The 12,806-nt window shown below is 62.3% G+C and overlaps 1 protein-coding gene across 1 annotated transcript in view; it reads right to left on the bottom strand.

Moving 5' to 3' along the window:
• The window catches only part of ARAP1 (ArfGAP with RhoGAP domain, ankyrin repeat and PH domain 1), a 24,416-nt gene that overhangs the window by 5,790 nt on the left and 5,820 nt on the right, over nucleotides 1-12,806 (bottom strand). Inside the window, exons 8-25 of the mRNA XM_026041569.1 lie at nucleotides 12,578-12,777; nucleotides 12,408-12,493; nucleotides 9,978-10,160; nucleotides 8,820-8,994; nucleotides 6,960-7,094; nucleotides 6,731-6,866; nucleotides 6,550-6,652; nucleotides 5,430-5,625; nucleotides 4,212-4,257; nucleotides 3,943-4,106; nucleotides 3,656-3,868; nucleotides 2,792-2,897; nucleotides 2,430-2,577; nucleotides 1,947-2,030; nucleotides 1,659-1,727; nucleotides 1,457-1,574; nucleotides 818-931; nucleotides 530-672 (exon numbers count right to left, since the gene is read on the bottom strand). Coding sequence (XP_025897354.1) covers nucleotides 530-672; nucleotides 818-931; nucleotides 1,457-1,574; nucleotides 1,659-1,727; nucleotides 1,947-2,030; nucleotides 2,430-2,577; nucleotides 2,792-2,897; nucleotides 3,656-3,868; nucleotides 3,943-4,106; nucleotides 4,212-4,257; nucleotides 5,430-5,625; nucleotides 6,550-6,652; nucleotides 6,731-6,866; nucleotides 6,960-7,094; nucleotides 8,820-8,994; nucleotides 9,978-10,160; nucleotides 12,408-12,493; nucleotides 12,578-12,777 — 2,419 coding nt within the window. The remainder of the gene's footprint in view (nucleotides 1-529; nucleotides 673-817; nucleotides 932-1,456; nucleotides 1,575-1,658; nucleotides 1,728-1,946; nucleotides 2,031-2,429; nucleotides 2,578-2,791; nucleotides 2,898-3,655; nucleotides 3,869-3,942; nucleotides 4,107-4,211; nucleotides 4,258-5,429; nucleotides 5,626-6,549; nucleotides 6,653-6,730; nucleotides 6,867-6,959; nucleotides 7,095-8,819; nucleotides 8,995-9,977; nucleotides 10,161-12,407; nucleotides 12,494-12,577; nucleotides 12,778-12,806) is intronic.

Below are 12,806 nucleotides of genomic sequence, written 5' to 3' on the forward strand. Positions count from 1 at the left end.
GCAGCACCAGGCGCTCTCCAGCCCCACAACCATTCAAGCACAATGCACACTTGCAAAGCGGTCAAGCATGGGGCACGAGGCATGGGACAACCCCATGACCATGCAAGGGCAATGCGAGCTTGCAAAGCAGCTGAGCATGGGGCACCAGGCATGGGACAGCCCCACAACCATGCAAGGGCAATGCGAGCTTACAAAGCAGCTGAGCATGGGGCACCAGGCACTCTCCAGGCCCACAACCATGCAATGGCAATGCAAGCTTGCAAAGAAGCTGAGCATGGGGCACCAGGCACTCTCCAACCCCAGGACCATGCAAGGGCAATGCATGCTTGCAAAGCAGTCGGCACCAGGCTCTCTCCAGCCCCACAACCATGTAAGGGCAATGTGTGCTTGCAAAGCAGCTGAGCGTAGCACCCCGCTGCCTCTCCAACGACCACCTCCCCATCGTGGCCATGGGGCTCTCAGGCAGGATGAACCCACGTGGACGGTCACCACCCTGCGCAGGACGAGGACACGGCCGTGGTGCACTCACCCGCACTTCCTTGTAGAGTCGCAGGCAGCTGTGGTTGAGGATGAAGTAGCGGTCGTGGAAGCCCGTGCTGACGCCGAGCCCCAGCAGGTTCCTCTCCTCCCGAAACTTCATCATGCCGTGCTTGCAGTCGCCAACTCTGCTGGCTGTGGYGCATTGGGAGGATGCGTTGGACACGGCACAGACAGACCGACAGCGCTTGCATGGAAACCCCAGGGGAGTCTCCGTGGTGGACTACGTTCTCCAGGACCTGCATGGTCCCATSTGTGAGCCGTCGGGCCCTTCCCTTACCCAAGTAGACGAGCATGTTCTCCATGGACATCTGCTTCTTCACCACCAGGTAGCTCTCTGTCCCCAGGCCGTGCAAAATGGGCAGGACTTTCTCCGAGTAGTGCAAGGGCCTCTCTGCACGGGACGGGGAGCAGCGGGTCAGCACCACCCATAGACATGAGCCCGTTTTGTCCCGCTACCGGCCACCGTGCAGCAGTGCAAAGTGCTCGGTGTCCCCTCGGCTCCGGTGGCAGCGGGGACTGCTGGAAGGCGATCRAGGAGCAATCGCAAGCATTTCTGCAAGGGTTTCTTGCAAATATGGAACTTGCACTTGTGCACGCACCTCGGCACTCCCGTCGGGCCGCGTTCCCGCGCAAGCAAAGGGCGAGCGAGGCAACGCATAGGGAAAGCATTCCGGGAAGGCAAGCGCACGGCCGCTCCGCCTTGGACACATTTCAGAGGTTTCTTTGAAGGGCTGGGTGGTCGTGGGCTCCATCCAGCCAAGCCAGGGCTGGGTTGGGCTCGTTGTCTTTGGCCAGTGCCAAAACGTCTCATATTTCCCCCAAAAGGAGCGCCTGAGGGACTGCRGGCGGGTCGGGATGGGGGCAGAGGGATGATCCCGACATCGGCTTTCCCATCCCGGACACGTCCCGCACCCACCTGCCTCCTCCCTCTCGTTCACTTCAAAGCAGCTCCAATAGTCCTTGTCCTTCATGAGGATTTTCCTGCGATCCAGGATCTCGAAGGTCAGCTCCTCGGCCGTCATCGTCGCCGGGATCTGCAGGAGATGGAAGGGATCATGGATCGGGATGATGCTGCCTGCAGCCCCGTCTGTGCCCCCTGCCCCATGCTGGCCACCCACCTTGACGTGCTGCTCGGCCTCGGTCTTCTTCTCCTCCAGGTACACGGTGCAGATGAAGTCCCCGGCTTGCTGCAAGGCAACAGGAGGCCCTATAGCCAAAGCCCACCACGCTCAAAGTAATTCCTCCCCAAAACGCATCCCCGGGGACATCTCCCTTTCCAGCACCACCATCGATTGAGTCTCCTGGAGTTGAAAGGAGACGGGAAGGCAGCAGAGAAGGGATTTCCCCACAGGAGAGCAGAGGAACCATGTGCCATCAAGGGAGGTGACACCGAGGGATGGACCCACCTGCGTCCCGCTGGATGCCGCCTCCCGCATCTTCATGATGGCTGTGATCTCGTCCTGYTGCTTCTTCATCTCCTGGTCGTTGACCTGCCGAGGAAGAGGAGCCCAGAGAGCGGTGAGGGCCAGCACAGAAATCCCTGCTCACATCCCAGACTTGGGCTTGTTACTAGCGGTGACCAGAAGATCCCTACATCCTGTTGTGGAAGCATGGGGTGGTCCACAGAGCATGAACTTAGGGTATCTGCAGGGTTTGCAGGGCAATGTCCCCCCTTCCATTGATCTCCAGAGACACTTCTGCAGGAGGGTACCCGCTTTCCTCCTCTCATGGCCTCCCCAAGCCCAACCTATGCCCTGGAAGGTGTCCACCCTTGCAGCAAGCCAGGAACTGCTGTGGAAGTGCAGCGTGTTCCTGTACTGGTCTCATCCAGAGCCAGACCTCCCTGCAGAGCCAACAGCTCCGTAGCTGGGACCAGGGGCCCAACCTACATTGAAGATCTTCACGTAGTGGTTGATGAGGTCCTCCACCACGCGGCCCGCCTTGTAGTCCTTCCCATCGGTCTGGAAGAGCGTGGGCCCGAAGACGATGGCCAGGTTGTGCGTGTTCATCTGGTTGTCACCGGAGAAGCGCTGCACCCTGTGGACATGGGGCCCCCCATCACACCTCCAAGTCTTACGTTGCCCCAAAGACCCTCCTTGGACCAACCCTTGCTTGGGATGATGCTCAGGTTGAGCCAACAACTGAAGTTGGCCAAAGATCCCCATCTTTTGCTTGGGGCTTTCCCTTCCCCTTCCAAAGGGACCCCCGTCATCACGGGGACCGCTCAACCCACCAACACATCCCTCCTCACCGGAAGAGGTGGTTGATGAGGGTCTTCAGCGTGGCCCTGTTCACCGCGGGCAGGTTGCCCAGAAGCCGCCGGTACTCGCCGATCTTCTGCTCCTCGTCCTCCAGCGCTGCAGGAAGGGACAGGGGCACTTATGGGAAGGCATCAGTGTGGGTGGAAAAGCAGGAATGGACATGGTCCCCTCCAAGATCTCCCAGCTGTTTTGAAGCTGGATGCGCCCAATTCCAGCATTCAGGAAGAACCCACATGAGGCTTCTCCTCATCTCAGAGAGGACCAGAGGAGCCCGGACACACTTTGCACGGAGGCAGTGGCCACTTGCAAAGGGTCACGAAGGGGACATGGGCAGGCAAGGTGACAGTCCCCGGCCGTGCAGCTGGTCCATGGAGAAGCTGAGGAGCAGCATCCCACCATGTCCCATCTCAGAGAATTACAGAATCTTCCAGGTTGGAAGGGACCTCTAGAGATCATCTAGTCCAACCTTCCTGCTCAGGCAGGAAGGTCCTGCTTGAGGAAGGTGCTTGAGGAACCGCTTGAGGAACTTCTTCACTGTGAGAGTGACAGAGCCCTGGCACAGGCTGCCCAGGGAGGCTGTGGAGTCTCCTTCTCTGGAGGTCTCCAAAACCCACCTAGATGCCACCCTGTGCCAGATGCTGTAGGTGTCCCTGCTTGAGCAGGAAGGTTGGACTAGATGATCTCTAGAGGTCCCTTCCAACCTTGAACATTCGGTGATTCTGTGACTCTGTGAAGGTGGTAGCATCTCGCTACCACCAAAGGAAGCTCCCCACAGCCCCACCATCACAGAACCATAGAATCATTACGGTTGGAAAAGACCTTCGAGATCATSGAGTCCAACCCCAGGGCCTCACCCGTGGCCCGCAGCCAGTCCTGGCTCCAGCGCTGGGTGAAGAGCCCGTCGCCGAGCTCGCGGAAGAAGCGCTTGAGGGTGTTGGAGACGTCGTCCACGTGGTGCTCGCCCTCCTTGAGGCGCACGCTGCGGGCGTCCTTGCGCAGCATCTCCAGCAGCCCCGTGGTCTTGGAGTTCTGCCCGCTCTTGCGGTAGATGCCCTCGGAGGTGAGCCCTGCGGCGGGGACGCGGCGGGCCGTGAGCCCCACGCGCGCGGGGGCTCGCCGCGCCGCGTCCCGTTTTACGCACCGCACTGCGTGATGTAGTCGATGCAGCGGTCCACCAGGAGCGGGACGTCGGCCTCCGTGAGCTGCTGCTCCGACAGGGTGTCCCCGGCGCTGCCYGCCGCCCTGCGGATGGCCTGCACCCAGCCCAGGAAGTCCAGCTTCCTCTCGCCCTGGATGTAGAGYGTCCTGCGGGGCGCCAAGGATGCTCAGGTAGCTCCAGGTGGCCCCCGGTTGTCCCCCTGGGCCTCCATGGAGTGGGGTTGGCGTTTTGGGGACGGGTTGCGCTCCTACCTCCGTCTCTCCACCAGCACCAGCACCTCGTTGTCTCCCTGGATGGCTGCGGGGGCAAGTGGAGACACTGTCAGCGCCGGGATCATTAGCAGCACAGCAAGAGGGAGGAAGATGATGGGCAGGAGAAAGAGAAGAGAGAAAGCAGCCCCCACATAGCACCCCATGCCCAGGATGTTGGAGCCACAACATGGGGCATGGAGCATGGGACGTGGGACACGGACCATGGAGCAAAGAGCAGGGAGCATGGACCATGGAGTATGGACCACGGAGCAGGAAGCATGGAGCAGGGAGTATGGACCATGGAGTATGGACCATGCAGCAAAGAGCATGGAGTATGGACTATGGACCATGGAGCAGGAAGCATGGAGCATGGGACATGAGAGGCGGACCATGGAGCAAAGAGCAGGGCGCATGGACCACGGAGTATAGACCATGGAGCAAAGAGCAGGGAGTATGGACCATGGAGCATGGAGTATGGACCTTGGAGTATGGACCATGGAGCAGGGAACATGGACCATGGAGTATGGACCATGCAGCAAAGAGCAGGGAGTATGGACCATGGAGCAGGAAGCATGGAGCATGGGACAAGGGATACGGACCATGGAGCAAAGAGCAGGGAGCATAAACCTTGGAGTATGGACCATGGACCATGGAGTATAGACCATGGAGCAGGGAGCACGGACCATGGAGTAGGGAGTATGGACCATGGAGTATAGACCATGGAGCAGGGAGCATGGACCATGGAGTAGGGACCATGGACCATGGAGTAGGGACCATGGAGCAGGAAACATGGAGCATGGGACATGGGACACAGACCATGGAGCAAAGAACAGGGAGCATGGACCATGGAGTATGGACCATGGAGCAGGGAGTATGGACCATGGAGTATGGACCATGGAGCAGGGAGTATGGACCATGTATCATGGACTATGGAGCAAGGAGCATGGAGCATGGACTGTGGAGCATGGAGTATAAGAGCATGGAACAAGGAGCATGGAGTATAGAGCATGGAACAAGGAGCATGAACCACGGAGCACAGGCCTTGGGATATGGAGCATGGACCATGGAGCGTGAACCATGGCCATGGAGCATGGACTGTAGGCCAAGGAGGACTGAGCATGAACCGTGGACCATGAAAGATGGACCATGAAGCACGGAGGAGCACGGGCCATGGAGAATGGAGCTTGGAGCATGGAGCGTCCCACCACCGGCACCTACAGAGCTCCTGCAGCTTGCGCAGCTGGAGGGGCTCCTCGCGCTCGCCGCTGCCGGAGCACACGTGCAGCACGGAGCCGGCGAGGGCGAACCAGCCCTCCTTGGCGCGCTCCAGGCTGAGGCCGCCCTTGTAGTGCAGGCGCCCGACGCGCTCGAACTCGCGGCTCAGCAGCTCCTCGGCGTGCGGCGGCACGAAGCTCTGGCGACGGAGGAGACCCCGTCGGTGCCGGGGACAGGGAGCAGCCGGGAGCCCCAGGGGTGCATCCCGGGAATCTCAGGGGTGCATTCCGGGAATCTCAGGGGTGCATTCCGGGAGCCCCAGGAGTGCATCCTGCGAACCCCAGGGGTGCATACCGGGAATCCCAGGGGTACATACTGGGAATCCCAGGGGTACATCCCAGGAACCACAGGAGTGCATCCCGGGAATCCCAGGGGTACATCCCGGTAATCCCAGGGGTGCATCCTGGGAATCCCAGGGATGCATACCGGGAATCCCAGGGGTACATCCCGCAAATCCCAGGGATACATCCCAGGAACCCCAGGGGTACATCCCAGTAATCTTAAGGGTACATCCCGGGAGCCCCAGGAGTACATCCCGGGAACCCCAGGGATGCATCCTAGTAATCCCAGGGGTGCATACCGGGAATCCCAGGGGTACATACTGGGAATCCCAGGGGTACATCCCAGGAACCACAGGAGTGCATCCCGGGAATCCCAGGGGTACATCCCACAAACCCCAGGGGTACATACCAGGACCCCCAGGGGTGCATCCTGGGAATCCCAGGGGTACATCCTGGGAATCTCAGGGGTGCATTCCGGGAACCCCAGGAGTGCATTCCGGGAGCCCCAGGAGTACATCCCGGGAATCCCAGGGGCACATCCCAGTAATCCCAGGGGTGCATACCGGGAATCCCAGGGGTACATCCCGGTAATCCCAGGGGTGCATCCTGGGAATCCCAGGGATGCATACCGGGAATCCCAGGGGTACATCCCGCAAATCCCAGGGATACATCCCAGGAACCCCAGGGGTACATCCCAGTAATCCCAAGGGTACATCCCGGGAGCCCCAGGRGTACATCCCGGGAACCCCAGGGATGCATCCCGGTAATCCCAGGGGTGCTACCTTGGCGAGACACTTGACCCATTCCCGTACGGCCTCGGGGTGCTCCAGCCCGAAGAGGTAGAGCCTCTCCGCCTCGGTGTAGAGCTCGAAGGTGCTCTCCAGCCTGCGGCGGGAGGAAGAGGAGGATGCGCGGGCTGCGCGGGCTGCGCGGGACGCGGGCATCGCGGCGCGCGGGACGCACCCGTGCGCGCGGGGCGCGCTGTGCGCCACGCAGACCATCTCCTCGGCGCGGATCTCGCCGTTGGGGCCGGCGCTGCGCTCGCTCTCGTAGTAGCTGAAGGCGCCGTCCTGCAGCGTGCACCAGCGGCGGCTGAACTCTGCGCGGCACAGGCGGCTGCGTGCGGGCGCCCGGACCCCGGAGCTCGCGTTTCCCAGCCTCATCCTCGCCTGTTCCCCGCGTTATCGCTCACCTTCCAGGCTCTTGCGCTCGCCGGGCGGCTTGGCCATGGAGGGCGTCTTGTAGAGGAAGCCGTGGTGGGCGACGGAGGGCAGCGGCACCGTGTAGAGCTGCTCGGCGCGGCCGCTCGCCTCCAGGCGCGGCGTTTCTGCGCACGAGGGGATGGATCTTCTCCCCAGTGTGCTCCACGTGCAGCCAGCTCCACGGGGCATCACGGGCTCGCATCCCCATCCCCAAAGCGGAGGCACAAGGGACGTCCCCAAGGATGGGAATGGGGCTGCGGGGGGCACTGATGTCCCCTCCTGGGAATGCATGGAGGTGGCAGGGCTGGGAAGGCGATGGATGAGCTCTTGGGGGTTGCTCTGCGTTGGAGCTGCTCCCCTCCGTTTCCCAAACTAAGGGCCAGATTCCTGCCCCTCATCCCCGAGGTCGCTGGGAAGTGGCCGCTCGGAGCTCCAATGGATTCCGTTCATCCCCAAGGATTTCCCAGGGGAAAAGGGAGCTGCAGGGACCCAGGGCAGCGACAACATGGCCCAAACCTCCCCGCTCCGACCTTCGCAGCAATGTCCCTCTGCAAAACAGCCCAGGAGGGAGAGCCGAGAGGAAGAGGAGGAGGAAGAGGAGGAGGAAAGGGGAGGAGGTGAGGCCCGCTCCGGGCTCCTGCATTCCTGCGGTTTTGTCCTGGCATTTAGGTTTGGGGGCCGGGTCAGCAGTGAGCGATGGAGGGGAGGAAATAAAAAGCTGCTCTGTCCCGAAGCCTTGTCCGTTGGAGCTGCCTCCAGCCGGGCAGGAATGCTGCATCCATGCATTGCATTGCATCTGCACCCATGCACAACATTGGATCTGTGCCCATGCACGACGTTGCATCTACACCCATGCACGATGTTGCATCTGCTCCCATGCATGACACTGCATCCGCACCCACGCATGACATTACATCTTCACCCATGCACCGAGTTGCATCCACGCCCATGCACGAAACTGCATGTGCATCCATGCATGACATTGCATCTACTCCCATGCACAAAGTTGCATCCCCGCCCATGCACAACGATGCATCTGTTCCCATGCACAGCATTGCATCTGCTCCCACGCACGACATTGTATATGTGCCCATACACGACGTTGCATCCACACCCATGCACAACATTGCATCTGTACCCATGCACCAAGTTGCATCCATGCCCATGCACAACACTGCATCCGCGTCCAAGCACCAAGTTGCATCCGCGCCCATGCACGACATTGCATCCGCACCCATGCACAACATTGCATCTGCTCCCATGCATGGCATTGCACCCACACCCATGCACAACATTGCATCCGCACCCATGCATGATNCATGCACAACATTGCATCCGCACCCATGCATGATGTTGCATCCGCACCCATGCACAACATTGCATCTGCTCCCATGCATGGCATTGCACCCACACTCATGCACAACATTGCATCCGCACCCATGCACAACATTGCATCGGTACCCATGCACGACATTGCACCCACACCCATGCACAACACTGCATCCGTGCCCATCCACGATGTTGCATCTGCGCCCATGCACAACATTGCATCCGCACCCATGCACAACATTGCATCTGTTCCCATGCTTGGCATTGCATCCACACCCTTGCACAACATTGCATCCGCACCCGTGCACGACGTTGCATCCGCGCCCATGCACAACATTGCATGTGTACCCATGCACGACACTGCATCCGTGCCCATACACCAAGTTGCATCCGTGCCCATGCACCGAGTTGCATCCGTGCCCATACACGACATTGCATCCGCACCCATGCACGGCACTACATCCACTCCCACGCAGCAAGCTGCATCCCTGCATGGGGACGGGGTGCTCCTGCGGCCTTACCCGAGCTCTGGTTGTGCATGAGGAACTCGACCTGCAGGCGCTGCCCGCTGCGCCGCGCCAGGGCGAGGGGCGAGGGGCAGCCGGGGTCCCCCGTGGCGCAGCTCACGGACGCCCCGCAGAACACGAGCGCCTGCGTCTCGGCCAGGTCCCCCGTGGTGACGGCRGCGCACAGGGCCTGCGGCGGCACGAGCGCCGTGAGCGCGGGGCCGCCCACGGAGGAGGCCCACGGAGGAGGCGCGGGACAAAGGGAGGCTCCGGCCGAGCCGGGCTTTTGGAGCTGGCCGGTCCCTCCCTTCTGGAGCTGGGATGAAGTCATCGGGGCGGCGGGGCGGGATCGCCGGCGCCGCAGCAAAACAAACCGGCCCGCCCGCGGCTCCCTGCAGTCCGGAGAGCCTTGCAAATGCACCCTGGGGTTGCATCCCAACACCCTGCCCTTTCCCGGGCTGGAAAGGCACCCTGGGGTTGCATCCCGCCACCCTGCCCTTTCCCGGGCTGGAAAAGCATCCCGGGTTTGCATCTCACCACCTTTCCCTTTCCCAAGTGGGAAAAGCACCCTGGGTTTGCACCCTGACACCCTTCCCTTTCCTGGGCTGGAAAAGCACCCTGGGATTGCATCCCACCACCCTGCCCTTTCCCAGGCTGGAAAAGCACCCTGGGTTTGCACCCTTCCCTTTCCCAAGTGGGAAAACCACCCCAAGTTTGCACCCTTCCCTTTCCCAGGGTGGAAAATCCCATTGCAGACCCCACTCCGCAATGCAGGACCCCCAGAGCACAGCGGGGTGCATGCAAGGATCCCTCATGCATGCACAACCCTGCAGCGTGTCCCATCACAGGGGGTGCATGCAAGGATCCCCGGTGCATGCACAACCCTGCAGCGTGTCCCATCACAGGGAGTGCATGCAAGGATCCCCGGTGCATGCACAACCCTGCAGCATGTCCCATTGCAGGGGGTACATGCAAGGATCCCCGGTGCATGCACAACCCTGCAGCGTGTCCCATCACAGGGGGTGCATGCAAGGAGCCGCAGTGCATGCACAACCCTGCAGTGTGCCCCATCGCAGGGGGTGCATGCAAGGATCCCTCATGCATGCACAACCCTGCAGCACGCCCCATCGCTGCCAGCCCCCCCGGGACCCCCCGAGACCCTCGCTCACTGACCCTGTCGAGCTCCTCCTGGTTGCCGAAGAGCGGGTGGTAGCGGCGGTACTTGCCCTGGCGRTACTTGGCGCCGAGGAAGCGGCGCCGCTCCTCGGAGCCGCTCGCCGGCCCGATGGCCTCGCTGGGCGGCACGTTGGCGGCCCAGAAGCGGTTGGCCGCGGCGTTGCCCACGCGCAGGAAGAGCTGCGGGGAGCGGCGGGGCGCTGCAGCGGCGGGGGCTCGCCCGGGAATCCCGCCGCCCGGCCCCTCTCCGAGCCGGAAAACATCTGGAGAGCGGCGGGCGGCCGGAGGCTCCGGCGGGAGCGGGGCGAGGCCGGAATGCGCGGGGGCGGCGCGCTCGGATGGGGCCCCCCCGACATACCCAGCAAGACCCCGGTGCGGAAAAGGACCTGATACTCCCCCCAGCTGAGACCCTGCAACTCGTGTCAYGTCAGGGCAGCGCCCGGAGCGGAGCCCTCGGGGCGCCCCGGTCCCTGGAGGCTCCGCGGGCGGGAAGGGGCCGCCCCGGCCTCCGCCCCGYGCTGGCTGCAGCGCCGCATTCCTGCACGGCCGCATGCAGCCCCGCGGCCGCGCCGCTCCTGCAGCGGGGCCCTGCCCCACGGCTTTGCGCCTTGCGGCTGCACGTGGCCCCACGGGTGCATGTACCCGGCTATGGGGCAGTGCCCCGTGGAGCTGCGCCCCACKGCTGCGTGTTGCAATGGTGCTGCACCCCATGGTGCTGCATGCACCCCGTGGCTGCATGCAGCCTGCAGTGCCCCGTGGCTGCGTGCATCCTGTCATGGTGCTGTGCCCCATAGCCTGCACCCCACAGCCTGCCCCACATGCATCCTATAGTGGTGCTGTGCCCCACAGCCACAGACAGGCTGCAGTGGGGCTGTGCTGCAGCCCTGCATGCATCCTGCCATGGTGCTGCACCCCACGTGCCCCACAGCTGCATGCATCCTSCCATGGTGCTGTGCCCCATAGCCTGCACCCCACAGCCTGCCCCACATGCATCCTACAGTATTGCTGTGCCCCACGGTCACAGACTGCAGTGGGGCCGTGCTGCAGCCCTGCATGCATCCTGCYGTGGTGCTGTTCCCCATAGCCTGCACCCCACACCTGCATGCATCCTGCAGCAGCACTGCCCCGCACATCTGTGTGCATCCTGCCATGGTGCTGYGCCCCCACAACCTGCCCCATAGCTGCATGCATCCTGCCAAACTGCTGCACCCCACAGCCGCATGCATCCTGCAACAGCACTGTGCCCCACACTGTGCCCCATGGCCGCATGCATCCTGCAACGGTGMTGCCCCCCAACATTGCACCCCAAGGCTGCACACATCCTGCTCTGGCTCTGCCCTCCAGCCTCGCATGCATCCTGCAGTGGTGCTGAGCCCCAGCCTTGCACCCTATAGCTGCATGCACCCTGCAACGGTGCTGCTCCCATGCCTTGCATGCATCCCRCAGCGGTGCTGGGCCCTGGTCTTGCACCTATGCTCATATGCATCCTGCAGCAGCACTGCTCCCATGCCTTGCACATATGCTGCAATAGTGCTGAGCCCCAGCTAAGCACCCTATAGCCAAATGCATCCTGCAACCGTGCTGCTCTCTGGCATTGCATGCACCCTGCAACAGCACTGGGATGCAACCTTTGCATGTATCCTGCAGCGGTGCTGCGCCCCATCCCTTGCTTTCATCCTGAAGCTGTGCTGCACCGCATCCCTTGCATGCATCCTGCAACCATGCTGCATTCCATCCCTTGCATGCATCCTGCAGCCATCCTGCATCCCATCCTTTGCATGTATCCTGCAGCCATTCTGCACCCCCACCCCTCGCATGCATCCTGCAGCTCTGCTGCCCATCCCTTACATGCATCCTGCAATCATGCTGCACCCATCCMTTGCATGTATCCTGCAGCAGTGCTGCACCCCATCCCTTATTTGCATCCTGCRGCTGTGGTTCACCCCAAACCCTTGCATTCATCCTGAAGCTGTGCTGCAGCCCCTCTCTTGCATGCATCCTGCAGTCATGCTGCATTCCATCCCTTGCATCCATCCTGCATCTCATCCTGCATCCCATCCTTTGCATGTATCCTGCRCCTTCCTTGCATGCATCCTGCAGCAGTGCTGCACCCYATCCCCTTGCACGCACCCTGCAGCTATTCTGCACCCCATCATCTGCATGCATCCTTCAGCCATCCTGCACCCCATCCCCTTGCATGCACCCTGCAGCCGTGCTGCACCCTATCCCTTGCATGCATCCTGCAACCATGCTGCACCCATCCCTTGCATGCACCCTGCAGCCATGCTGCACCCCATCCCTTGCACGCACCCTGCAGCCATTCTGCACCCCATCCCTTGCATGCATCCTGCATCCATCCTGCACCCCATCATTTGCATGCACCCTGCAGCCGCGCTGCACCCCGTCCCCTGCCCACGCACATCCTACCTCAATGAGCTCCTCGGTCCACACCTTCCTGTCCATCTTGAGGCTGCGCACCTTGGACACGCTGGGGCCCAGGCCCCGGTGCTCTCCTGGCGGTGTGGAATGGGGGGGACACACAGGGTGACACGGGGCCCCCCCGGCCCCCCCGCTGCCCCGCCGCAGCCGCCCGCTACCTGCGCAGCGCTTGCAGATGACGACGCAGAGGTTGATGGAGGCCCAGTCGGGCTGCGGCGCGCCGCAGTCGGCGCACGCGCGGTTCGCCTCGGCCGCCCACACGCGCTCGGCCACCTCGGCCGTGGAGAGCGCCGCGGCCACCGCTTGCCGCATGGCCTCCACCCACTCCTCCTTCTCCGGCTCCGAGTCGGCCCAGAAGCTGCGCGGGGACGGGGATGGGGACGGGGA

This window comes from Nothoprocta perdicaria, unplaced genomic scaffold (genome assembly GCF_003342845.1).
Source record: "Nothoprocta perdicaria isolate Ctin4 unplaced genomic scaffold, notPer1 scaffold_288, whole genome shotgun sequence".
Taxonomy (NCBI): domain Eukaryota; kingdom Metazoa; phylum Chordata; class Aves; order Tinamiformes; family Tinamidae; genus Nothoprocta; species Nothoprocta perdicaria.